This window comes from Mirounga angustirostris, unplaced genomic scaffold, assembly GCF_029215605.1.
Source record: "Mirounga angustirostris isolate CCGP_5_RB_7025 unplaced genomic scaffold, mMirAng1.0.hap1 SCAF_9, whole genome shotgun sequence".
Lineage (NCBI taxonomy): Eukaryota > Metazoa > Chordata > Mammalia > Carnivora > Phocidae > Mirounga > Mirounga angustirostris.
Window position 1 is genome coordinate 72869092 of NW_026991717.1, and position 26872 is coordinate 72895963.

At 44.2% G+C, this 26872-nt stretch overlaps 1 protein-coding gene, 1 long non-coding RNA gene and 1 other non-coding gene across 9 annotated transcripts; 2 read left to right on the forward strand and 1 right to left on the reverse strand.

Moving 5' to 3' along the window:
• Positions 1-110: 110 nt before the first annotated feature.
• LOC123862385 (uncharacterized) lies at positions 111-22680 on the forward strand. 6 transcript variants are annotated; one of them, XR_010405117.1, is made up of 5 exons: positions 111-332; positions 2283-2343; positions 2446-2546; positions 2716-3054; positions 22402-22680. It is a non-coding gene; the product is annotated as an uncharacterized LOC123862385 (long non-coding RNA). The 6 variants fall into 6 exon arrangements; XR_006795205.3 differs by lacking the exon at positions 22402-22680 and adding an exon at positions 3121-4112 and having other exon boundaries at positions 2716-3001; XR_010405115.1 differs by lacking the exon at positions 22402-22680 and having other exon boundaries at positions 111-396; positions 2716-4112.
• On the forward strand, positions 281-353 carry TRNAR-ACG (transfer RNA arginine (anticodon ACG)). The gene has a single exon. It is a non-coding gene; the product is annotated as a tRNA-Arg (tRNA).
• Positions 16109-24938, reverse strand: HAUS4 (HAUS augmin like complex subunit 4). Of its 2 annotated transcripts, none has more exons than XM_045900533.3 (10): positions 24741-24938; positions 22919-23003; positions 21505-21647; positions 21282-21413; positions 20683-20817; positions 19224-19320; positions 17800-17945; positions 17529-17659; positions 16712-16780; positions 16109-16587 (listed from the first exon to the last, which is right to left on the reverse strand). In XM_045900533.3, the coding sequence occupies exons 2-10, from the start codon at positions 22971-22973 to the stop codon at positions 16404-16406; spliced, it is 1092 nt and encodes a 363-aa protein (XP_045756489.1). In that variant the 5' UTR covers positions 22974-23003; positions 24741-24938; the 3' UTR covers positions 16109-16403. The 2 variants fall into 2 exon arrangements, with proteins under 2 accessions (XP_045756489.1, XP_045756490.1); XM_045900534.3 differs by having other exon boundaries at positions 24733-24938.
• Positions 24939-26872: the final 1934 nt, after the last annotated feature.

Here is a 26872-nt window from a genome sequence, read left to right on the forward strand (position 1 = left end):
AAGGCGGGATGAGTCGCCCTAACAACCAGAGCGTCTTCCACGGCTTCACAGCAGGAGACTGAGGGGTGGGGAGTGGCTCTTCCCGCCAATCCGCGGGCTGCATAGTGACGTACGACGTGGCTCCGGAAGATCCACCAATCTCAGGGGCTGGTTCTCGACGAACTTCAATCTCCCATAATGCTTCGTGCACTCATAGACCTCCGTTAGGGGACTACACGTCCCATGAAACCCCGCAGTATAAGCTTGAAGTATCATCACTGAGAAGAGTGTAGCTGTCTCAGGGCCAGTGGCGCAATGGATAACGCGTCTGACTACGGATCAGAAGATTCCAGGTTCGACTCCTGGCTGGCTCGGTGGGACTGACGTTTCTTTATTGCATCTCATGGTTATATGGTCGTAAGCAGCATCTTTTAAGTCTCCCTTCCTTTCCTTACACTTTCGGAAGTTTCCTTGTTATCTTTTCACGCCTTCATTTTTCAGGTCTTAATTTCATTGAGTTCTGCGGCCTTCTTATGGCAGCTTTTTCCGTTAACTAATTCAGGGTGGCTGGTGCTCTTAAAATGGGCTTTGTATGGGCCTTAGTATATTTACAAATAGTTTGTGTCAACTCAGCCACTAATTCCTCATGATGCTGTATCTCAAACACAGAAGGTAAATAAACACATGCACACACATTCATTCATAGTGAGGCATTACAGCAGAGAGGAGTGATGAACTGCCTGGCGGAGGCCTGGGGAAATATCTTCATTTCGGAAGGAGAGGAATGAAGCAAGGAAAGACACAGGGAAGAGAAGGGGAATACTTGAAGGCAGAGAGCCCAAAGGTGTTGAGGGCCTGGCAGCGGGGATAGAAAGGAGAACACAGTACAAAAGGCCCAAAGAAGGAAGCGTTGACAGAACTTAGGGACTGCCTGGCAGGGAGCCGTAAGAAAGAGGAGTCTGGGCTCTGGCCTCTCTGTGAGTGAAACAAGAAGGAAGTGGGTTTAGGGAAAAGGGAGAGTTCGGGTTTGGAAATGCTGAATTAATTGGACGCCTAGGGGGCGCTGTGTAATAGAGAGTTGGATGAACAGTGAGGTGAGCCAGACCAGATTTGGAAATGGCCAGAAGAGAGGTAGTGACAGAAGCCACGAGACTGAATGAGATTATCCTGGCCCGTCGGGGACAAAGTCCTTGGAAACATGGTAAGTGTGTGGATAGGATAAGCTCTAAAGAACCCTGGGTGCAATGTAAGTGCTCCAGAAGGATGAAAGTCCAAAAGCCAAACAACTTAAGGAAATGCCTATGAAGCCTAAAGGGGTTGGAAGTGCTTTTGTCCCATCTTAGTCTTCATTTGATTCTTGCAGATATTACTACTACAGCTACTACCAACAACAACTACTCCTAGGCTTTTTTTTTTTTTTAAGATTTTATTTTATTCATTTGTCAGAGAGAGAGAGTACAAGCAGGGGGAGTGTCAGTCGGGGAGAAGCAGGCTCCCCACTTAGCAAAGAGCCGGATGCGGACTCCATCCCAGGACCTCAGGATCATGACCAGAGCCAAAGGCAGACACTCAACCGACTGAGACACCTAGGCATCCCTAGGCTTTATTTCTTAAAACAGCTTTAGATTTACAGAAAATTTGCACAGATAGTACAGCGAGTTCCCATATAGCTCCCCACAGGTTTCTCTGTTATTAACATCTTAACATGTATGGTTAATGTAATGTTATTACACTTCATGAACCAATGCTGATACATTATTATTAACTAAAGTCCACAGTTTATTCAGATTTCCTTAGTGTTTACCTAATATCCTCTTTCTGTTCCAAGATCCTTATCCACGATACCATATTACATATAGTTGTTATGTCTCCTAGGCTCCTCTGGACTGTGTCAGGTTTCTCAGTTGTTCCTCGTTTTTGGTGGCCTTGATAGTTTTGAGAACAAATGGTCAGGCATACTATAGGATGCCCCGCTACTGGAATTTGTCTGATTGTTTTCTCATGATTAGACTGGGATTATGGGTTTGGGGAGGAAGATCACAAAGTGTCATTTTCATACTATCATATCAATAGTACATACTATCAACACAATTTATGACTGTTGATGTTGACCTTTATCACCTGGCAAAAGCAGTGTTTATCAGGTTCCTCCATTGTAAAATTATACTCTCCCCACGCCCTTCCATCCTGTGCTCATTGGAAGGAAGTCACCATGTGCATCCCACACTTAAGGAGTAGGGAGTTATGCTTACCCTCCTTTAGGGTGGAGTGTCAACAATATTTATTTGGATTCTTCCCTGCAGGTCTTATGAGTAGATGGTTGTCCACAGGAAGTGGGTGAATGCTCCACCGACATTTTAAGAGGTAAAAAAGAATTTTGAGGAGGCCAGCTTATTCTCTGCCCCAGCTGTGCCCAACCAAACTCTCCATTCGGAGAAGACTTACTAGATGTTGTTTCTTCTTCAGAAGCTAATTATCTGGGCTGTGGACCATCTGTGCTCCTGGCGTCTTCCTCCTGATGTCAAGCTGGTGGCTGCTCTGTTGGTTGTTAACTAACCCATCCATGGGTAAGAGGGAGAGAGGAATATCTGTGAAAAGTAATGTCAGTTTTGCCATCGGTTAAAGTAATTTTCAAAAGAACTTGTGCAAAAAGAGCCTGGAATTTCTGGCTGACCTTAAAATAACTTCACATGGCTGAATTTCATTTGTCTGTGATGCCTTTGTTTTGTCATTCAGAATGGCCTCAGCTCTACAACAAGCATGATGCTGAACAGTTCCCAGTAATTCTGTACCACCATGCTCCCCGCCTTTCCGACAGCACTTTCCTGTGACTTCTAAAAACAGCAGGTACTATGGGGCTGCCTATATGAGCTGGAGAGAAGCAGAAACGAAGGAGTGAAAAAGAAATAGAGCACCTTGTAAAGGACTTGGCCCTAAGGATAAAGTCAGAATTGGGGAAGTCTGTCTTCTGATTGGCCTCCCTCTGCTCTGCCCTCCATGGTGAACTCGTGCTCAGAAGCATGTAAGTTGCTGATGGAAGGCCTACTGGATGCAAGCCTTGGCTGGGATGAAAAGGTAGGGAGATGGTAGGACAGAGGGTCAAATACCCTGGGTGACAAATAATGGGACTTTCTTCAACAGGAACCGGTGACCAACAGGCAGAACCTTGGAAACTTTTCTGGAAAGGAAAGAGTATCCTCTCGCAGATAATTCTCCCCTTGCCCCTCAACCCCCCTCCCCTCACATTCCTCACCTCCAGGCCCAGTTCTTTTACCTGATCCTGTTTTTGTGACCTTGTTTAAACACCTCCAGCCCATTGTAAACACTCCCTTCATCTCTGGTCCTCCACTTCTCCCTCAGCACTTGCCTCCCTCCCCAGCGCCCCTTCAGTCACCTCTGTGCCTGCCCAGCCAGCTAGACTTCCACACCAAAATAAAGGCCCGTTTGACCCTCCTACTGCTCCAGATTGCTTCTGTGCAATCAAGGCTATCCTGCAGCTACCAAAGTGGCAGAGTTACTGAGGCAAAATAATCTGTGCCGATTTGCATTCTCTTCCTTGTCAGCTCTATTATACAGTGTTTATCTGTCAAAATGAATAGAAAGTAGAAATTGTTCTGGAACACAGAAAAAGATGGAAAACTACCCGATTTGTTTACGAAGCCAGAGTATACCGAATATCAAAACCTGTCAGCAGAAGCCCCCCACCAAAAACCCCTGTAGACCAATCTCACTTATGAATATAAATGTAAAAATCCTAAAATAGTTAAGATTAACATATAAAAGACAGCAGTATATTAATATAATAATTACACAAAAACCAACTAGGGCTTAATCTTGGGACTTAAGACAAGATTAGGTATTAGGAAATTTATTTATATAAAAGGTCAAAAATAAACCAAACAAGAAAAACATCTGATCATTTTAATAGTCACCAAAGAGGGCGCCTGGGTGGCTCAGTTGGTTAAGCGACTGCCTTCGGCTCAGGTCATGATCCTGGAGTCCCGGGATCGAGTCCCACGTCGGGCTCCCTGCTCAGCAGGGAGTCTGCCTCTCTCTCTGACCCTCCCCCCTCTCATGCTATCTCATTCTCTCTCTCAAATAAATAAATAAAATCTTAAAAAAAAAAAAAAAAATAGTCACCAAAGAGAACGTGGCAAGTCAATTCCATTTGCTATAAACACTCCTAAAAGTCTTAATATTCTTCATATATAAACACATGTATATATATGAAGTCAACAATTTGTGTAAAAACAAGAATGTCTAGTCTCATCACTGTGTTATTTAGTATTAGTCTGAAAAATCAAATACAATAGGCTGGAAATTTTAAAAGGGGGTTATAACTTTTGGAAAGAGAGAGACAAATTTATCAGTTTGTAGATGATATGATTGTATACATAGAGAATCCATGAGAATCAATGTTAAAATGATGAGAATTAATAATAGAATTCAGAAAAGTACTTGATACATGACAAATACAATATAAATCTGTAGCCTTTTAAATGCTGAGAATAACCAGTCAGAAGACATAATTAATAAAAATATCCCAATAACATGATAGTTAAGATCATGGACTGTGGAGCCAGATGGTTACAGCTCTGTTCATCCACTTACTAACTACATGAACATAATCTCTCTGGCCTCAGTTTCCTTCTCCATAAAATGAGAATGTAAATGATAGTTCTTATCTCATAAAGCTGTTAGGAGGATTAGTTAAGTTTAAATTAGTTAAAAATAGTAAAACATTGAGAACCTACCCTGCACACAATAAGCCTTTGGTACTGTGATTCGTTTTTTCTCATTCACAATGGTAACAATAATGCTGCTATAAAATGCTTAGCTGGCCACCTTCCTGCGAAATGTGAGGAACCTATATAAAGAAAATTACAGAGTTTTGCTGAGAAATACAATGAAGAAAATGGAGAGACAAGCCGTGTTCTTTAAAAAAAAAAAAAAGGAATGTTATAAAGATGTCAATTCTTACCAAATTAATTTCTCGCTTTTACAACATTCAATCACAACTCTAATGGAATCTTTTGTTACTTGATAAAATGATTCTACTGTTCATCTGCAATAAAAATCAGACAAGAAAAGTAAAGAAAATTCAAAAAAAGAGGAGAAAGGAGAAGGAACTGACTCTATATTTTAAGCCCTTTACCTTAAACCTTTTATGAAATAAGCAGTATATAAATAAAGGGCTACAACGTTCAGTTGGTATAAGGATAGAATAAAAGAGCTAAACCAGTGGCCCAGAAACAGACCAGTTATATGTGTATACATGTTTGTGATTAAATATATGATTTAATTTGTAATAATAAAATCATCTGGGGCGCCTGGGTGGCTCAGTTGGTTAAGCAACTGCCTTCGGCTCAGGTCATGATCCTGGAGTCCTGGGATCGAGTCCCGCATCGGGCTCCCTGCTCAGTGGGGAGTCTGCTTCTCCCTCTGACCCTCCCCCCTCTCATGTACTCCCTCTCTCTCATTCTCTCTCTCTCAAATAAAAATAAATAAAATCTTTAAAAAAAAAAAATCATCTAACACCTACTGAGCCCTTATTTTGTGACAGGTTCAATGAAAAGCACTCTACATTCCCAAGAACCCTGTGAGGTAGGAGGTATTATTCTCTTGGTCTTAGAAAGATAAAGCGATTTGCCCCACTAAAAAGGAGTTTAGATGGGGTGCAAACTTAGGTCAACTGACTCCAGAGCCTTTGATCTTAACCTTAAGGCATATCATCTATAATTTTCCTTCTAGAAAGCTATCCTAGACAATCTTCACAAACTAGGACAAAGATTAATTAAGAGAAATGCTTAGTGTAGCATTTTTTTTATGATTATAAAGAATGTAAAACAACAAGTTGGATATCCTATAGGGGTATGGTTAAATAAATCATCCATGCAATGAAATCTTAAGCAGCCATTAAAATCAATGTAGCCAGAGAAAATTTAATAACATGGAGGAGCACTCAATGATATGCTCTTCTGTGACAAAGATTACAAACTGTACATAATGACTTTGATATGTGGGGAAAAATGGTATTTTCCAAATTTTCTGTAATAAACATGTTTATATTATAGGGAAGACATTTAAAAAATGAATATAAAACCTGTGCCCTCCCCCTGGGCCTTCTGCTTGTTTGCATCCTTCTTTCTGTTGACGACCCCGTCCTTCACTCCAGGCCCCTCACGCTGTCCTGTCTTCCGCAGTCACTCTCACCTCGGAGCACCAATGTAATAGCCCTCCTACACAGACTAATATTTGTTTAGTCCTATCTCATGCCAGGCACTTTAAATATATTATCTCACTTAATCCTCAGAACATAATCTTCTGGGGGAGGAATTATTGATACACCCATTCTGTAGATGAGAAAACTGAGGTTAAGTATCTTGAACAAAGTTATGCTTCGGTTAAATGGAGGAGCCAGAATGAGAATCCAGTTCTTCTGATTCCCAACTCACTGCTTTTCCTTTTACCTTTCCCAAAATGTGGTCTAAAAACCTTGGGGCTCCTGAGACCCTTTTCAGGAGGTGCTTGAGGATCTCCTACATGTCTGTGTGGGGCCAGGTTTTCTTTATTCAACCAAAGCCACATATCACCACAGAAAGAAGATATGGGAGTTTACTTGTCTTCTATTAAATGAGATATTAAGGAGAGTTACAAAAATATAAAACAGTGTTACTCTTGTCATTAAATTTGGTTTGTTTTGGAAAATACACTTTTTTAATTAAAATGTTTTATTGGGGCACCTGGGTGGCTCAGTCAGTTAAGCGTCTGCCTTTAGCTCAGGTCATGATCCCAGGGTCCTGGGATAGAGTGCGTATCAGGCTCCCTGATGGGGGCCGGGGGGAGTCTGCTTCTCCTTCTCCCTCTACATCTCCCTGCTGCTCATGCGCGCTCTCTCGCTCTCTCTTGCTCTCAAATAAACAAAATCTTTTTTTTTAAGATTTTATTTATTTATTTGATGCTTAACAACTGAGCCACCCAGGCGCCCCTCAAATAAATAAAATCTTTTAAAAATGTATTATTTATGTTAACATAAAATGGGCTTATTTTTTAATGAATTAATAAACAAATTCTTTAAAATTTTCTCAGTTTTAATTTTTTTGATTGGGAAAATATTCGGTTTATTCAGTTTATTGTGAATGTCTGGAATATCAGATACATCATTTCAATATGTAAATATCCAATCACATTTCAAAGTCCAATTTAGATTAACTGGATTTTTTCTTTGCTTTTCTCTAACAATGACAACTTCTCTATTTTATTAGTTTCTCTAGTCTTTAAAACAGTTTTTTAGGGGTGCCTGGGTGGCTCAGTTGGTTAAGCAACTGCCTTGGCTCACGTCATGGTCCCGGAGTCCCGGGATCGAGTCCCGCATTGGGCTCCCTGCTCCATGGGAAGCCTGCTTCTCCCTCTCCCACTCCCCCTGCTTGTGTTCCCTCTCTCTCTCTGTCAAATAAATAAATAAAATCTTTAAAAATAAAAAAATAAAAGTTTTTTAGACGAACCATGAGAGGCTATGGACTCTGAGATACAAACTGAGGGTTCTAGAGGGGAGATGGTGGGGGATGGGTTAGCCTGGTGATGGGTATTCAAGAGGGCACATATTGAATGGAGCACTGGGTGTTAGACACAAACAATGAATCATGGAACACTACATCAAAAACTAATGATGTAATGTATGGTGATTAACATAATAAAATAAAATAAATAGTTTTTAAGTGATGTTCAAGTAAACTTCAAGTGATTATCTTTGACTTTTTCTGAATAAAAAGTTTCTGTTCTTAAGACATAGGCTTGAAATTCATATACTTGATATTACCACATGGCATTTTATCTGTAGGAGGAAGAAGGAATTCAAGTTTCAATGAATGCTAGAAAACTGTTCAACCCTTACTCATTATTTACTGCCTCTTCCCCTCTGACATGTTACAGAAAGTTCTTTTGGTTCTATGTCTGCCACCAGGGACTAAGTACTGCTTTCGCAAACGAGATCTAATCAAGATCATATTCAAGAAGATTTATTTATTTGAGAGAAAGAGAGAGAGAGGAGCAGGAGTGGGGCAGAAGGAGGGGCAGAAGCAGACTCCCCGCCAATGTGGGGCTCCATTCCAGGTCCCTGCGATCACGACCTGAGCCGAAGGCAGATGCCCAACTGACTGAGCCACCCAGGTGCCCCAAGATCATACTTAAAGATCAAAGCAATTGTGACTTAATGGAACTTGGATACTACATGACTCCACCTTGGCAAAGGGTTACATTCAAGAAACTCCATGCTCAATAAAACCAAATTGCTTTTGCGTGCCTGGGTGGCTCAGTCGTTAGGCGTCTGCCTTAGAATGTGGGCTCCCTGCTCCATGGGGAGCCTGCTTCTCCCTCTGCCTCTCTCTCATTCTGTCTCTCATGAATAAGTAAATAAAACCTTTAAAAAAGGGGCGCCTGGGTGGCTCAGTTGGTTAAGCGACTGCCTTCGGCTCAGGTCATGATCCTGGAGTCCCGGGATCAAGTCCCGCATCGGGCTCCCTGCTCAGCGGGGAGTCTGCTTCTCCCTCTGACCCTCCTCCCTCTCACGCCCTCTGTCTCTCATTCTCTCTCTCTCAAATAAATAAATAAAATCTTAAAAAAAAAAAAAAAAAAACCTCTAAAAAAAAAATCCAATTGGGGCGCCTGGGTGGCTCAGTTGGTTAAGCGACTGCCTTCAGCTCAGGTCATGATCCTGAAGTCCCGGGATCGAGTCCCACATCAGGCTCTCTGCTCAGCAGGGAGTCTGCTTCTCCCTCTGACGCTCCTCCCTCTCATGCTCTCTCTCATTCTCTCTCAAATAAATAAATAAAATCTTTAAAAAAAAAAACCAATTAATTTTTTTCTGATTGTCTTCAGAAAAACACAGTTGATATTCTCTCCATTTTGATTTTTAATATGAAAAATATCTATAGATAAAACTTACATAAACAAAAGTTCTTGGTGTCCTTTAAAATTGTTGAGGCTAGGGCGCCTGGGTGGCTCAGTTGGTTAAGCGACTGCCTTCGGCTCAGGTCATGATCCTGGAGTCCCGGGATCGAGTCCCGCATCAGGCTCCCTGCTCAGCAGGGAGTCTGCTTCTCCCTCTGGCCTTCCTCCCTCTCATGCTCTCTGTCTCTCATTCTCTCTCTCTCAAATAAATAAATAAAATTGAAATTAAAAAAAAAAAATAAAAAAAAAAAAAAAAAAAAAAAATAAAATTGTTGAGGCTAGAGGAGTCCTGACACCAGAAAAATTGAGAACACTTGGTTTACAAGCAGCTGCCCTCCAAGAGCTTCTGATGCTTCTGTGGATAGGATTAAACACACCTCCCTGAGCTCCCAAGGGCAGTGACCCACTCCAGGGTAAAATGTTCCAGTGTAGACTTCATCACTACTTTAAAAAGAGATCAGGTGGTGTTGGCTGGGTTCCCTATCCATCGGCCTCCATCCCCATCAGAGCCCTGATGTAGTCCTGGAAGAACCACCAGGCGAAATGGGTGGTGTCTGCTTTCTGTTCTCCATCGCCATGCAGGAGAGTGTGGTCTTCATAAAGGCAGAGGCATGAGGGTGGGGAAGGAGTTGAGAAGAAATAATAAGTGCCAGGGTGACCTCCTATTTTTCCTTAGGCCAGAAGAGGCCTGGGGCAGGAGTTAGCAAACTCTGGCAGTTGGCATGCTGCCTGTTTTTTGCAAATAAAGTTTTATTGGAATACAACCATACCCATTCAAAATAGATAAATAAACAAACATACCTCCCAATATTGTGATGAAAACTCAAGCTCCTCATATGGCAAGCCCCTTAAAGAAGTTGTGACAAAGCTGTGGGGATTTAAATGGTAGACCTTTTCTACCTGGAATGACACTGGGGAAGCAGAACTTGAGGTGGGCCTCAGAGATTATAGGATTTTATGAGCCAAGAGTTCTGCCAGGTAGATAGAACTGTAACAAGCACAGGGAAGCATGAAAGGGTGAGTCAGCCCATGGGGGTGGTGGAGGGTGAGTAGTGAGTGTAAAAGGGGGGAAAGGTTGGAAAGTGGAGCTTCACCCTGAGGACTTGAATCCACAGCTAAGCTATGTGGACTGTCTTTGGAGAAATGACAAAACAAAGTGAAAATTACAAAATACTTATGAAAAGCAAATTAGAATCACCGTAAAAATTGGCCCAACAGAGGCGTATGAGAGGAGGGACAGTTAGGACAATTGGCAAGGCCCAAAATGAGGACCTGTGTAGGATGGGGCAGCAGCAGGGGAAAGGTGCCCAACGACCTCATGGGGTGGCAGGAGGACACCGGCAAGGTCTTCAGGGTCTGGCCCAGCTTTGTAGATCCAGAGCCTCTATTTGCTAGTAGTCTTCTGTGTCTCCAACTCTCTGCAAACTCACTAGAGACCAGTATTTATACTGTATTGCCAATGTACTTGGGAGGATAATGCTTTCTAGTGGCAGGGAGATTCATCTGATGTGTGGGGCATCCTCTTTCCAGAGTCAGGGATAAGCAAATCAGTAAACATGATGTTGCTTGGAAGATATATACTTGGACCTAAGGTATCAGAGGGTCTCAGGACAGCAGGTTCTGGAACCAGACTGTATGGGTTCATGCCAGGCCTCTTCAAGTTCCAAGTTTTGCGAAATTGTACCAGTTACCCCATCTCTCCACGCCTTACTGAGTTTCCCGATTTATAAAGTGGGGATGGTAATAGTACTCACCTCGGAAGTTTGCTGTGATAATTGAATAACTTACTACATACAAAGTGCTTAGAAATCATATCTGGCACCTAATAAGGTTTCAAAGCTCTTGTTTTATGAAGAGAGCTTGCAATCAGGCCTTGTTCCTGCCTGCAATGTAGCCCCTCTCTCCAGTAACCTAACTTATATCCCCAGTTCAGTGTCTCTTTCAAACAGGTTTAGGGCTGGAAGAAAACCAGAATACTTGTGTGATGGTGAGTTAATGTGTGTCAACTTGGCTAGCCTATAGTACCCAGTTATTTATTTATTTTTTTAAATAAAGATTTTATTTATTTATTTATTTGACAGAGAGACAATGAGAGAGGGAACACAAGCAGGGGGAGTGGGAGAGGGAGAGAGAAGCAGGCCTCCTGCTGAGCAGGACCCTGGGATCATGACCTGAGCTGAAGGCAGACACCCGACAACTGAGCCACCCAGGTGGGGCCCCGATTTTATTTATTTATTTGAGGGGGGAGGGGAGGAGGGAGAGGGACAAGTAGACTCCCCACTGGGCAGGGAGGCTGACATGGGGCTCCGTGTCAGGACCCCAAGATCATGACCTGAGCCAAAGTCAGACACATAACCAACTGAACCACCCAGGTGCCCCAGTACCCAGTTATTTAAACAAACACTAATCTAGGTGCTGCAGTGAAGATGTTCTGTAGATGTGGTTAGCATCTACAATCAGCTGACTTTAAGTAGAGTACTCTTGCTAATGCAAAGGGATCTCACCCAATCAGTTTAAGGCCTTTTTTCTTTTTAATTTTTTTTTTTAAAGTAAACTCTACCCCTAATATGGGGTCTCCAACAAGACCCTGAGGTCAAGAGTTGCATGCTCGGGGCACCTGGGTGGCTCAGTCGTTAAGCGTCTGCCTTCGGCTCAGGTCATGATCCCAGGGTCCTGGGATTGAGCCCCACATCCGGCTCCCTGCTCCACGGGAAGCCTGCTTCTCCCTCTCCCATTCCCCCTGCTTGTGTTCCCTCTCTCGCTGTGTCTCTCTCTGTCAAATAAATAAATAAAATCTTAAAAAAAAAAAAAAGAGTTGCATGCTCTACCGACTGATCCAGGCAGGTGCCCCAGTTTAAGGCCTTTGGAGCAAAAACTGAGGTTTCCCACTGAAGAAGAAATTCTGTCTCAAAACAGCAAGCATCATTTCTCCCTGAGTTGCCTGCCTACAGCCCACCCTTCAATTTTCAGAATTGCCAGCCCCACAATCACATGAGCCAATTCCTTAAAATAAATATCATTTTATATAATAAATAGAAAAATATAATTATTAATATAAAATAAAATATATAATATAATATAATGTAACATAATAAAATATAAATCATAGGTTCTGTTTCTCTGGAGAACCCTGACCTTGCTCTTTGGATAACCCTTTCCTAAATTCAGACTGATCGTTTACTTTTGATTATACGTTCTTTCTTCAGCCAGGCTTGGTACATTTAGGTCTCTCTAAATTTCATTTGTATTTTTCTAGACCAGGAAAACCACTTAGGCTAGACCTCAGCCCCTCGAACACAAACCACTTTTCACAGTAAATTATTTCTACAGATTGCTAATCTTGTCCATTAACAGTTGACTCCTATATCTTCACTGTCTCAAGATATAAGGAGACCTACCAGTTCCTTTAACAAAACCTAGCCCAGGTCCTTCAAGATGGGTAATGTAGAGAGACTGTTCAGGGGGTTAGGGGCCCCACAGAGAGGCCAGACCTCAGGGAGTCCCCTCTCTTTGTGGGAGCATCCGGCCGGCCTCTAGAGGGCGCTGGATTTCCTTTGTGCTGGCTGAGGAAGAATGCAGGCTCGCTGCCCCAGAGACCTGGAGAGTCACCCTTCATTGAGAACCTTGAGGGGACAGGTTTTGTTTGTCCAAGAGCCCCAGAGTTTCCTTACGGAGAACAATCCTATCCCAAGCTCTGGGGGTGATTTATTTTGTTTCTCATTATAGAGGAAGAATCAGCAAGACGGAGTTCTTGGTCAGGTGGGGTAAAAGACAAGTGAAGAGAGAGATGCTTGTGAAAGAAAGGAGAAAGGCAGTAAATGTAAATCTTTTCTGAAGTGTGAGGGGGAGTGAGGGCAACTGAAGTCCAAGACGCTAACCTTCGGCTCGCACCGTCACCCAGCCCCTCCCCTGGCCCTGCAATCCCCTTCCCACCTGTTCCACAATAGCCAACAGCTGACGCGAAATCCTGCGAACCTGCCATCCCCAGTCACTGTGAGCAAGGAAAGGACCAAGACAAACCGCTGTGGTGCCCCCTTCGGGCAGCACTGGACACCTCTTGTCCCTTCTCCCACCTCCATGGCACAGTTTTGAGATACTTTTTCTGCACTATATTCATAAGCTCAGTAACTAACTTTTCCATGAAATTACTAGATTTTTTTTTTTTTTATTTTTGCAAGAGAGAGCAAGCGAGCAGGGAGCGGGGCGGGGGGGGCGGGCAGAGATAGAAGCAGATTCCCTGCTGGGCAGGGAGCCCAATGTGGGAGTCGAACCCTGGGATCATGACCTGAGCTGAAGGCAGACGCTTAACTGACTCAGCTACCCAGGTGCCCTCATGAAATTACTAGAATTAATATACTGACTTTCTGTAATACAAAAAAAGCAGACACTTGAGCAAGGTACAGATGCAATGATATTCAATTAAGCATTTTGTAATAGGGCAAACTGGAAACAATCTAAATACCTCTCGTGAAGGGAATGGTTAAATTATGATGTAGCCATACTCCAACAATATGAGCTAATATTGCTGTACATAAGTTTGCAAATGTTTAGAAAAAGCTCTGGCATAATATTCACCAAATCACTCTAGTTACTCTAGCGTCGTGGATTGGGGTAATGGGCTGTGTGTGTGTGTGTGTGTGTGTGTCTCAGGGGGTGTGGTAAATCTTTTACTTTTTACTATTATATATTTGTGTGAGGTTTTTTTGTTGTTGTTTTTAAGCCAATAAATATATTTTTTTTATATAGTTGGGCACTACTGTTACAAGCAAATGTTCGGTTTCATTTGGGTTTTGGGAAACACAAGGAACAGCTAGCGGTCCAGCTGCATGTCATTTAGGGAGCCAGGGCCAGGAACCATTGCCTTGGAAGCCATTTTGCTTTCTCAGGTAGTTGGAAATCTAAACATTTCTCAGACCCCAGCTCTCCAGGGACTTGATTGAAGCCATGGGATATTCTTCTCAAATTTTGGTTATTTAAGATGAAGGCTTTCCTTGGTGCATGATTTACTCATTTCTAACCCTGTGCCTTCACCCACTACCCCTTCCCTTGTCTTTGTCACTTTTTCCAAAATGCCATCCCAAACTTACCTCTAAAGCCTGAACCAAAGCTCTCTTCCCTAAGACTCTACCTTATAATTCCTGATTCACTTCTCATTTTGTTTTTTTTAAGATTTTATTTATTTATTTGACAGAGAGAAACACAGCAAGAGAGGGAACACAAGCAGGGGGAGTGGGAGAGGGAGAAGCAGGCTTCCTGCTGAGCAGGGAGCCCAATGCGGGGCCTGATCCCAGGGCCCTGGGACCATGACCTGAGCCAAAGGCAGACACTTAACGACTGAGCCACCCAGGCGCCCCACTTCTCTTGGTTTTCAACCATATTCATTTGCACTTCCTATTACTTTATATTCTTAGACTGTTTTTATGTGTCTACTATTAAGTTGTAGACCTTGAAGACAGGGTCCATTTCTTTTTTATTATTATCCTTATTATTTCAAATATCAAAACCTAGTATGGTTTAAGATGAGTACCTAATTAAATGAGGAAATGCTGAATGCCATAATAAATATCAGGAAAAACTATTTTGAGATTTTTGATGTTCATCTCTAGATGCTAACTACAAAGGGAAAATGTATTCTATATAGGAGAGAGATTGGCAGTTACCACCTTAACCAAGCAATCCAACTCAGCATAATTAATTGTGAGACATTCTAACCTGATATGGTTCCAGGGTGCTATAATGTCAAGTACATAATACCATCTATTAAGTACTTTGCAACAATGTTTAACCCGAATCCTTTTTTTTTTAAAGATTTTATTTATTTGACAGAGAGAGACGCAGCGAGAGAGGGAACACAAGCAGGGGGAGCGGGAGAGGGAGAAGCAGGCTTCCCATGGAGCAGGGAGCCGGATGCGGGGCTCGATCCCAGGACCCTGGGATCATGACCTGAGCCGAAGGCAGACGCTTAACCATCTGAGCCACCCAGGCGCCCTAACCCGAATCTAATAAAGCCTGTAGACCTACTTCCAGTTTAGAGGAAATGTAGGCTTATAGCACTGTCCAATAGAACTTTGTTTTTTCAATAGCTTGTTTATTTTTAAGATTTTATTTATTTGACAGAGAGAGACACAGCGAGAGAGGGGACACAAGCAGAGGGAGTGGGAGAGGGAGAAGCAGACTTCTCGCCAAGCAGAGAGCCCGATGTGGGGCTCGATCCCAGGACCCTGGGACCATGACCTGAGCCGAAGGCAGATGCTTAACGACTGAGCCACCCAGGTGCCCCAGAACTTTCTATAATGATGTAAGTGTTCTATATTTGCACCACCCAATACAGTAACCACCAACCTACTGAATTTTCATTTTCATTTCAGTCATGCCCCATTTTCAATGTGGGCTCAGTCGTTAAGCGTCTGTGAATTTCGTGTGGGCCAACATTTCTCTGTCATTTCCTTGTAGATAAATGGCAGTAAGCACCATTTATAGAAAAAATCTAAATTATGTTAAAGACCTTAGTTTTTCCTATAAACCAATCCAAGACCATCATTATTTATTGTAGCAGAACACCTCAAGACAGTCTAGACAGTCTCCCTTGAAAGTAGCTTGAGAAGGTGAGTAGGCTCTTGTAAGTAAGGGTGGAGATCTTCTGCTTCTGTTCTCAGTCCCTGACTTTGATGCCATCAGGGCCCTCCCTGCCTTGTTCTAAGCTAAGTGGACTATGAAACTTGGTTCCTTGGGGTGATCTCTTCCCACTCCCTCCTTTAGAGAAAAAAGTAACCCTCAAACCACACAGGGCGATCTCTTCCCACTCTGCTTTCAGAGAAAAAAGTAACCCTCAAACCTCACCAGCGGAAACTGGGAACACAAGTGGCTTGTGTCTTTCCCTGTAACAGGGCTGGATGCTCTGCTGCTTTATCCTAACTGCCCCACTAACAGCCGGGGTGACAGAATCGCCCCCTACCCGCCGTGGCCTCCAGCCCTCCTCTGGATATTACAGTTCTTCAACAGCAAGGCCAGATTTAATCCATGTCTGCTCTCCAAGAATGAAGCCTCTAAGACTCCAGGTGGGCAGGCCGGCACTCCTACCTCCCACTCCTCGTGTAAGCATTACACATCTGTTCATCTGGATCCACTCAGTTCCCCTCCTTACCCATCTAGTCTTTGATGTTCTTTTTTCATCTGTGCCCAAAGGAAGCATCATCACTTTATTCAGGAGATAATCAAATATAATACAGGGCTGACACTGACAAATAGCTGCACAGAGAATTACATAAATCTGCTCCATTTCCCAGAAGAGACTCAGTCACTGTAAACAAGGAAGAAAAACCAGGACAGTGCCTAATCCACTGCAGGGTTTCAAGCAAGTGTCCCCACACTCCCGGAGTGAAAGTGGGCCTCAGGTGGAGGTGATCCTTTCAGCAGGAGGAGGGGGAGGCAGCGCCCATGCAGAAGTCCGTCGCCGGAACCCCACCAGGCAGCGCTCAGCGACAGGCCTTGTTAAACTCCCGGAGGGCCCAGCGCTTGTTCTCAGCTGCCTGCTTGAGTTCAGTGTACTCTTTTACCAGCCTGTCAAACTCCTCCCCAAGGACCTCATAGGTGCTCAGGACCTGTCGGGACTTCTCCATGTCCTGCTCTTGTAGGCGAATGGCCCCCTCCAAACGGTCCCTATATGCCCGGGGAAAAGAAGATACAATGTAAGAATCTGGCTCCTCAGAAAGGAGACAAGAATGTGAACACATTAAAATGAGCGGGTTGGAGAGTGTGGGACCAGGCCCTTGGGAGTTCTCACCTAATGAGACGATGAACTTCCACCTTCTCAGCAGTATAAGTGTCAGACAAGATCTTTAGCTCCTCCATCCTGACAGAGGGGAAAAAAGAAATGCTGAGGGTCCCTGATGGGAGCAGAGTTAGGAACAGGACATAGTACCTGCCCATGGTCAAGATGTGGGCTAAGCAGAGACAGGATAAGCAAGGTCACTCTGAATTCCTGAGTAACGTATCTCACAAGAGTGCACCTATTTCGGAAGGCTTTAAAATAAGACTCAAGGGGCACCTGGGTGGCTCAGTGGGTTGAGCATCCAACTCTTGATTTTGGCTCAGGGTCATGAGACCGGCCCCATGTTGCACTCAATGCGGAGTCTGCCTGTCCCTCTCCCTCTGCTCCTCCCCCCGACTCGCATGCTCTCTAAAATATTAAGTAAAATTAAAAAATTAAAAAATGAAATAAAATAAGACTCAAGAATGTTGAAAGGGGGCATCTGGGTGGCACAGTCTGACTCTTGGTTTTGGCTCAGGTTGTGATCTCAGGGTTGTGGGATCGAGCCCCGTGTCAGGCTCTGTGGTCAGCGCAGAGTCTGCTTGGGACTCTCTTTCTGCCCCTCCCCACAGTGCATGCTTGTGCTCTCAAAATAAATAAATCTTAAAAAAAAAAAGAAAAAGAAAAAGAAAAGAATGTTGAACACTTCTGGGTAATCCAAAGGCTAATAGTGCTGTGTGCCATTAACTGAAGACCCATAAGATGCTAGGCATGGCAGACAGGAAAGAGAGATAAGGGGGAGGGTGTGTGAGACCAAGTTCCCGAGACCCACAGGGGGCATATGGCTCACCTCAGCTTAAGGATCATGGCACTGCACTTGATCTCCAGGTACTGGGCATTGATGCGGTCCAGCTCAGACTGAGTCTTAAGCCGGTGCTCCTGAAGAAGCCTCTGCAGCAAGGCAAGGCAGCGCAGAAGTACCTGAGCCCCGGGGAGGCAGGAAGAGGGCAAAATCAGAAGTCAGTAGAAAAGAAGGTAGATCAAAACTCCTTGGCTTCCCCAAAAGTGCCCCTGGCACCAGGATAAAAGACACAAGAGGCTATCCCACTGCTCTGACAAACCTGGGAGTAAGTGGCACTCTTCTTCTCGAGCAGCACCGTCTGCTCCTTCTGCTGGCTCTTGGCACCCTGGCATTGCTGCTTCTCACCCACCAGGACCTCTGCCAGTTTCCACACCTTTGCTGCCTTCAAGGTTTCACTGTCGGAATCTGGGCAAAGAGACAGAGGACTAGGGGTGCCTGGGTGGCTCAGCTGGTTAAGCGTCTGCCTTTGGCTCAGGTCATGATCCCAGGGTCCTGGGATCGAGCCTCGCTTCGGGCTCCCTGCTCAGCGGGGAGCCTGCTTCTTCCACTCCCCCTGCTTATGTTCCCTCTCTCACTGTGTCTCTCTCTGTCAAATAAATAAATAAAATCTTAAAATAATAATAATAAAATAAAACAAAGAAAAGAGGACTGACAGGAAAACCCTAATTGCTACTGCCCTTCTAAGGCCATTTTTCAGTGTGCTATCCCACATCTAGCCCTACAAATTCTTCAGGTTTGCTTCTCGTGTCCTCTTAAAAAGACCCAGTTCTGGGGCGCCTGGGTGGCTCAGTCATTTAGCGGCTGCCTTCGGCTCAGGTCATGATCCCAGGGTCCTGGGATCGAGCCCCACATCGGGCTCCCTGCTCAGCGGGAAGCCTGCTTCTCCCTCTCCCGCTCCCCCTGTTTGTGTTCCCTCTCTCGCTGTGTCTCTCTCTGTCAAATAAATTAAAAAAAAAAAAAAAAAGACCCGGTTCTCGGGGCGCCTGGGTGGCTCAGTCGTTAAGCATCTGCCTTTGGCTCAGGTCATGATCCCAGGGTCCTGGGATCGAGCCCTGCATTGGGCTCCCTGCTCAGTGGGAAGCCTGCTTCTCCCTCCCCCATTCCCCCTGCTTGTGTTCTTGCTGTCGCTATCTCTCTCTCTGTCAAATAAATAAATAAAATCTTTAAAAAAATAACATAAAAAAATAATAAAATGGCCCAGTTCTCAAAAAGTTCTCTTTGCTCTTACCTTTGTTATTTTTTTTATTTAAATAATCTCTACACCCAACATGGGGCTCGAACTCAAGACCCTGAGATCAAGAGTCAAATGCTCTTCAGACTGAGCCAGCCTCGTGCCTCTCGCTCTTACCTTTAAGTCCAGATTTGGCCCTTAATTCTTAAGTCATAGAAATGAAGATAAAGGGAATATCTATTAGCCTGAACTTTCTTCCCTATTCCATTCTGATTCTCTGGAGACGAATGAACTCATCCTTCCCTGCAGTAAGAGGACACTTGGTACCTTGCTGAAAAAAAGGAGTTCTCACACAATTCCTTGCTTGTATTCTACCAGCAAGAAAGCAAACAAATAAGCATCTCCAATGCTTCCTAGCTTCTGCCCCAAATCTAAAATTCAGTGCATTCTTCTAAGAGCAGACCAGGAACCCTGCAGGTTAGCTGGGAACAGAGCAGAGTGCCAGCACTCACCTGAATTGGGGTCATGGTAGCAGAGCAGGGTGAAACATTTCTTCTTGAGCTGCTCCTCCACGTCCAGTGGGAGCCGAGCTCTCATCCACACAAAATCCTATAGCCACAGAAGCAAAAAGAGAGATGCAAATAGACTATTAGAACTAGGAAGATCCAGCCAATGAGTAAAGGATGATAACACTCTCACTGATACCAGAAAAATGCATCAGGAGACAACAGGAAGATTCATTTTTATTAGCCTATCAAATTTGCAAAGAATAAAATGATGGTCAACACCCCATGTTGATGAAAAGGTGGGGAACTGGCAATATGTACCAATATGTTTAATGTGTATATCCTCTGACCAGTGATCCCACTTTGAGAACTCATAATTGGGGAAATAATCATACAAAGGCAAACACACTTATGAACTAGCAACGTTCCTATCAGTGAGGTTTCTAACAGCAAAAATGCAGAAACTACCATATCCATCATTAAGGTTAAGCAAACTATGCTACATCCATACAATGGAATCTATTTTTTTTTTTTAATGTAATCTCTACCCCCCAATGTGGGGCTCAAACTCACCACCCTGAGATCAAGAGTTGCAAGGTCTACCGACTGAGCCAGCCAGGCGCCCCCATACAATGGAATCCTATCAGTGATTTAAACTGATGAAATAGGGGCGCCTGGGTGGCTCAGTTGGTTTCGGCTCAGGTCATGATCTCAGGGTTGTGAGATTGAGCCACGAGTCAGCTCCATGCTCAGCAGGGAGTCTGCTTGGGATTCTCTCTCTCCCTCTGCCCCTCCTCTCACTTGCACTCTCTCCCTCTCAAATAAATAAATAAATCCTTTAAAAAATAAATTAAAACAGGGGCGCCTGTGTGGCTCAGCTGTTAAGCGTCTGCCTTCAGCTCAGGTCATGATCCCAGGGTGCTGGGATCGAGCCCCGCATCGGGCTCCCTCCTCGGCAGGAAGCCTGCTTCTCTGTCTCCCACTCCCCTTGCTTGTGTTCCTGATCTCGCTGTGTCTCCCTGTCAAATAATAAATAAAATCTTAAAAATAAATACATAAATAAAATAAAACAAAATAAACTGATGATATAATAAGAACACTGAGCACAGACTATGTGCCTGGCACTGTGCTAAGAGTGCTTTAGGAGCTATCATCTTATTCACATTTATTTATTGACTTGAAAAAAGTCCCAAATATATTAAGTGAAAACAGATTACATTCACTATACAAGCATGGAGGCTATAATACCATTTATGTCGAGCTGTATAAAATATACTGTACTTATTCCTAGGTGTAGTATTTCAGCTTTTACTTTCTTCTGTGTAACATTTTTCTTATTTGAGTTTGGCCCCCATGAACATGTATCATTTTTACAAAAACAAAAATGTAACAAAAAACCGTTTAAATATATAGGAGAAATTAAGCCATTTCACTTCTTTGGTCCCAATATCTGCCCACCCACAACCTCTGAGCGGGGCATGAGCTCCAGAAGGTCCGCCTTCTCCAGCCCCAACAGCGGAGGCATTTCTCTCTCCTGGCTGGGACCTAACAGTCGTGTCAGTTCAGTCACGAGTAGCCGCTGTTCAAGGGTCTCATGAAACTGAGAGAGAATAAAAAACAAAAAGAGGTTACTATACAACTCCTCCCCCTCCTCCTCCTCCATCCTCATAAACCAGTTCTTCACACATTTTCAAAGTCCTCAAACATCTTATCCCCTTCAGCTGCCAGTGCCTTCTCCTGTCAATCTTTCTTTTCAAAACCCTGACAACACACCCACCTCTTCCGCCATAATTACAGTCTATTTCTTCTTCTTCTTTTAACAGATTTTATTTTTAAGTAATATCTACACCCAGTGTGGGGCTTGAACTCACAGGCTTGAACCCTGAGATCAAGAGTCACATGCTCCACCCACCAAGCCAGCCAGGTGCCCCAGTCCATTTCTTCTTTGATAACCATTACTCGAAGTTCCTATTTCCCCCAGAGCATATAATCAGGTGATGCCATAGTTGGCCTGGTCGTTCCTGCAGCTGGTAACTACCCCCTACTGCATCTCTCCTGCTTCACCTTTTTGTCCTCAGAAGTTAAATTTGTGTCTTGTGTCTTCACGTAGTAGTCCACAAGCAGCTCTTGAATGACTCTCTGTAAAATCTCAGACCTCAGCCATGTTGCCTTATGCAGTCGAACTTCCTTCCATGCCTACGAAACCAAAAAAATCCCAGGCAGGAACCTCTTTCTCTCTTGGAAACTTTTTCCTTCCTCCTATCATCCCTCCTCCCAGGGCTCTTACCTGAGCCTGCTCCTTTGCCAGGGTGAGGCTTAAGCCGCTCTCATCCATGTGCTGTGAGAGACCCAGAAGCAGTTTGCTGAAGTGTGGGTTCTGTAACAGGTCCTCTTCACTCAGGTTACAAGGAGGAAGCTGTTTGCTGCACACTTAATGGGATGTCCCCCACAGGGGCAAAAAAAAAAAAAGAAAAAAGCAGAGAAGCTATCATATATAATTGAGAATCACTCTTAGCTTAATACTCACTTGCAAAAAACCCCTAGGTTTTTAGTATGGAAGTTTTCTAAATCTAATGAAATGTTTAAAAAACCCCACAAATAAACTCAAGGCAATACTCAAAAGTATCAAGCATTTCTATATATATATATACACAAAGATATTAATCAAGAATTAGGGAATGAGTCTCCAATGAAACTAAGAGCTTAGACAATGGAAGTACAGTTGGAAAGTATTAGACAAATAGAATCAGGAATAAGGGACCTTTTGGTAGGGGTCACCACAGTACTCCAAATGCCTCATTCACATAGAATAACTAGAATTCTTGAGGAAGGGAAAAAAACAAAGGTAAAGTTCCAACTTTGGATGTGATCTCTAGTTGCATAAGCAAGACTGCAAGAAGATAAACTCTTAGGAGTAACTGAAAAACTGAATTAAATTCTTATTATAAACAGAGCTGGGTAACCCATGTGGATTCAGAGCAGCACAAGAATGAGAAAAAGTGCAAGAAACTGGGATCCTCTGGTTATTGCCTCAGCTCAAGGGCCTCTCTTTCCATCTCTTTTCCCACATGCTTTCTGCTGGGGTCTTCTGTTTTACTCCTACTTACCAAACAATCAAACTTTCATGCTTTGGACCATGAGAAAGCACTTTTGGAAAATAAGAACTCTTTTTTCTCCCCCTCAGGCACTGAAGGATCAACTTGGCAATGTTCAAAATAATAGAAGATTCAAGTTCTTGAAGGATTCAAGATATAGAAAGGGTTAGAGATAGGGAAAGAATTCAAGATACAGAAGGATTCAAGATATAGAAAGGGCTTGAGATAGGGGAAGAATTCAAGATACGTGAGGATCTGAGATTTTGGAGTACAAGATATGAGAAAATTCAAGACCCAGGTAGAAAGGAAGCCTTCAGAGTTTGCTGGCCACCCTTCTCTTCAGGTTATGCCTGCTGACACAGCATGGAAGCGACTGGAGTTTTTAGTCTACTGCACAGGAGGGTGCTTAACAGGAGCCGGTGTAATCTGTTTTCTAATAAGAGTGTCGAAGAATCTTCATGTATCCTAGTTTCCCCAGGAACTTCGCCTTTTATGTGAGAAACCATACTGGTGGACTTTATAAATCCTTTTCATTATAGAAAGCAAGAACCTGGCTCAGACCTCTCTGGGTAAGTCATCAAACCTCCTTCAAATGGCAGCCCTTACCTTGTTGGAGTATTTCCATCCCCTCTCCAGGTGAGCAGAAATCTCCGGATGCCATCTGATTTTCTTGAAATTCTTATGTGTGGAACTGAGTGAAAGAACAAGAAGTAAATACATTGGGTGGCTGCTCCAACACAACTACCTTGGGTTCAAATTTCTGTTGTCTATAAGCTGGGGAGGAACCACAGGGATGCCTTTTACAGGGAGAGACTATATCACACACCCTGGGTCTCAAGCTCCTGTACAAGTTTTATGGGCAGACTTATAAGTGGCAAAACAATCTGCATTCTAAGCACATAAATGTTTCCACTTGTTCCAAGCTGTCAAAAAACGGAGCCTCCTTTGGAAAGAAAATTTTCCAATTCACGAAACAGAAGGATGCTCCCCTCCCCTCAACATTATGTCTAAGTTAAAATAGGGTTGCAGCTTTCCGGTTATGAGTGAATTGGGGAAAGGGGTGTGTGTGGGGGTGAGGTGGGGGAAGTCAGTGTCTGCTTTTTTCCCACCAGTCAAATAACTCAGCTATCAAATTCCACAAGTTTCTTGGGCTTCTTTAACTTGTCCTTTCATCTAAAATCTGTTGGTAGTTTTTGATCATTAACTCTCGAATCATCCTTCAGGAGTGACAGATCATTCCACACTTGAAAAACAACTGGTTTTCACATAGCAGCATTAGTAAGGAGCACCTGGAGGAAAGAGCATGACAAGACTGACAGGGAGGTCAGTGCCAAAAGAGCAACACAAAGGTGTAGTTAATGCAGCTAAGACCGGGATGGCAGCTGTCGGGTGTTTTGCCAGAACATGGAGTACACCGAAAAGTATGACATCAACACAAAGGGGCAGTAAACATGGGCACAGTTTGTGGACTCTGGAGACTAAATTTTTCCCTTGACGTTCTTTTCTTTTTTTGCTCCACCCACTCCTCTCTGTAAGGTATCAACTCCAAAGGGCAGCTGAGTCTCCCAAAGCAGAAGACATTGAAGGTTATTATGATTTAACACTTTAAGTTCACAGAACATTTGGTTTACTCCCTCGTTTTATGAGTAGCATCAAAGTACTCGTTTATTTTGTAACATGGTCCAGGGGGGAACACAGATGAGGAGTCGGAATGCTAAAACTTAATTTGCAGCTCTGCAGTTCCTTCTGTGTAAATTTAAGGGAAATTTTTTTTGTGCCAAAGTTTTTTCCACCTGCAAAACGGAGATAATGAATCCTGCCTTGGCTGAGACACCAAGAATTAATAACACAATCGACTTGTCAACAAAAACCACTAGTTAGTTAAGCCCAGTGTTTTAACAATTCTGTTTATCGTTGATCTAAGTTCTGCAGGCAAATTTCGCACACGGAAATGAGGACCAACACAGATTTCCAAAAGTCAGCTGTTCTTCCCTCTCTAGGGGAACTGCCCCCTTGGGTTTTCTTGGGAGTGCCTTTCTTTCACCCTTTTAAAATGTTACAGGGCGTGAACGAAGGCGGCAATCAGGCTCGATTCTCCACCCTCTGCACTCAGACGTGTTAAAACGCTGCTACAGGGGACCCAAGCATTTAAATGTTCTGACTCAGGCGTCTTTTAAATTCTTAGAGCTGTCTTTACACGCTGCACTGAACGTTAAATTGATTTTACAGGTATTTTCACAAGATGTGACCCTTACAGGGCCCGAGATGAATCAAAATGCGGAGCGGGCTCTCCGGCGCCTACTTCCCTTCCGTCTGGTCAGCCAAGGATTCCCAAGGGCGAGGGCGGCCGCGGCGGCCGCACTAACCCTCCCCGCACTCCTCCTCCCCGCAGCGCGGCCCGCCGACCCTCCGAGGCAAACCTGCACACCAGAGGGCAGCTGAAGCTCCCGCGGCCGTGCGGAGCGGGCTGGGACGGGCTGGGACGGGCTGGCCGGCAGCGTCGACACCGGGACCCCGGCCGCGCCCGGGCTCCGGAACCTCTCACTCGGGCCGGGCGCTGGGGCTGGGGGAAGAGATGCCCGGGAGGACCGCGCGGGAAGGTCGGGGGAGGTGGGGAAAAGGCTCAAAGTGCACGCGAGGCCTCGTGAGAAGGGAAGAGGGGCGGGGCCACGCTCGAGGCGGGAACGCCAGGCCCCGCCCCCCGCCGAGCGCGAGCCCTCGGTCGTCAACCGCCGGCGAACCCAGCCTTTAGGGTGTGAGCCGGGAAGGCCTCTTGGCCCGTTTGCCCGAGTACCTCCCCCTTGTTGAGGGCAAATGTTGAGAAAATGGTTTTGATTGCTAATATTTATTGAGGGCCTCCAGTGGGTCAGGAACTGTCAAGCAAAGGTTTTCTTGCCATTCCTCATTTAGATCTCGTGTAAATTCGTACAGCGTCCTATGAGGAAGTCACTATCATGAAATCCATTTTACAGAGGGGAAAATTAAGGCGCAAAGAAATTAAGTACTTGTTTGAGGTCGCAGTTCACAGCGTTTAAACCTGACCCAGTGGCCCTCTGAACCCTCCCAGACCTGCCGCCCACACGGAGCCTGTCAGTCTCCTCATTCTGGCGCAGCCCCCTGGGTCAGCTTCTCTAATTTCCTGCCCCAGGCTCCTCTAACCTCTCCATTTTCCCTCATCCTTCATTCAGCTCGCTTGCTCGCTCAGGCTCTCACTTGTGCTCTCTTCCTCCCTCCCTCTTTCCCACCTTCCCTGCCTCCTTTTTAAACCATAGGGGCATTTATTGTTTGCTTAACAATTAAGTCTGGAGCTGGAGGTCCCAAAGCTTTTTAGTAGCTCTGTGGTCAAGGTTCTTTGCAGTTCTCTTTGCATTTCCCTCATGAGCACAAGGTAGCTGCAGAAATCCAAGGAGTACATCCAACTCAACAGCATCCCAAGCAGGAAGGAAGGGGAGGAGCCTTCAGTTAGGGAAGAAAACCTTTCCCAAAGTACCCAGCAGACTTTCCCATATGTCTCATGGGCCAGACTGGGTCACCTGCCATCTCTAGACCAATGAGCTAGATGTCTTCCATTTGCCCCCCAGATGCACATTCTGCTTTTTGACACCCTATTTAGACCAGTAAGTACTTCAGGGTTCCATATTCTCTGACTGCTTTCAGCCAATGAGGGGTCCCAGCAGGAGTTGCATGGGAGGAGGGGGACAACTACCTCTGACACCACTCCCACCTTCTTTTCAAAGTGGACTGGAATGTAGTCATTAAGTGAATTATCTCAAAAGTAATATTTGATACTAAGTAAATTACACCAAGTTTCTTCAATCTCTTGCAACAGAGAAGCTGATAGTCTGGGGTGGTGGGGAAGGAATCTCGGTCAAGCATGCAGAGCGGTAGAGAGCTTCATCTTTTCCTTTAGTACCAACTAGAGAGTTCTACTAGGAATACATAGAGGAATAGTGTGATCCAGTGCAGAAATTTTATATCCCTGGTCATCTTGTCAGCTGCCACCTTTTGTGCTTAATATTAAAGTCCTGTCATTTTCTACGGCTTTTAAAAATCATTTATGCTTCCTCAGCTCTGTAGTGCAGCATCATTAAATATCAGGCATAATGTTCCTAACAAATGATACTTGGAACAAAATAGCAAACGTGCTTTGGTGACTCAGAGCTGATCAGAAATCGACTGAAATTTCATATCTCATATTTGTCAGGTTTTATAAGAGGGTACTATAAGCTTTGTCTAAGCAGCTCTAAAGGACTTGGGGAATGGGAGAAAGGTGCAGAGGCCTGTCTTCAGGTAGGGTAGAGCGGAGGAGAGGGGGAGAGCCATGGGAAGCCTTGAATTGAATCAAACCTTCATATGCAGTTATCTGTTCCATCCCTTTCTCTCTCTCTTTCTCTCTCTCTCTGTCTCTCGGTGACCTTGGGCTTCAGGTTCCTTATTTGTCAGAAGGAGGAAATAACATATTTCTAGCTCCTCCAATCTCGGAGTGTTGAGGTAATGATCAAATGAGATAATGGCTGAGAAAGTGCTTTGGAAAGACTATCAAAGTGAGGTATTTTAAAA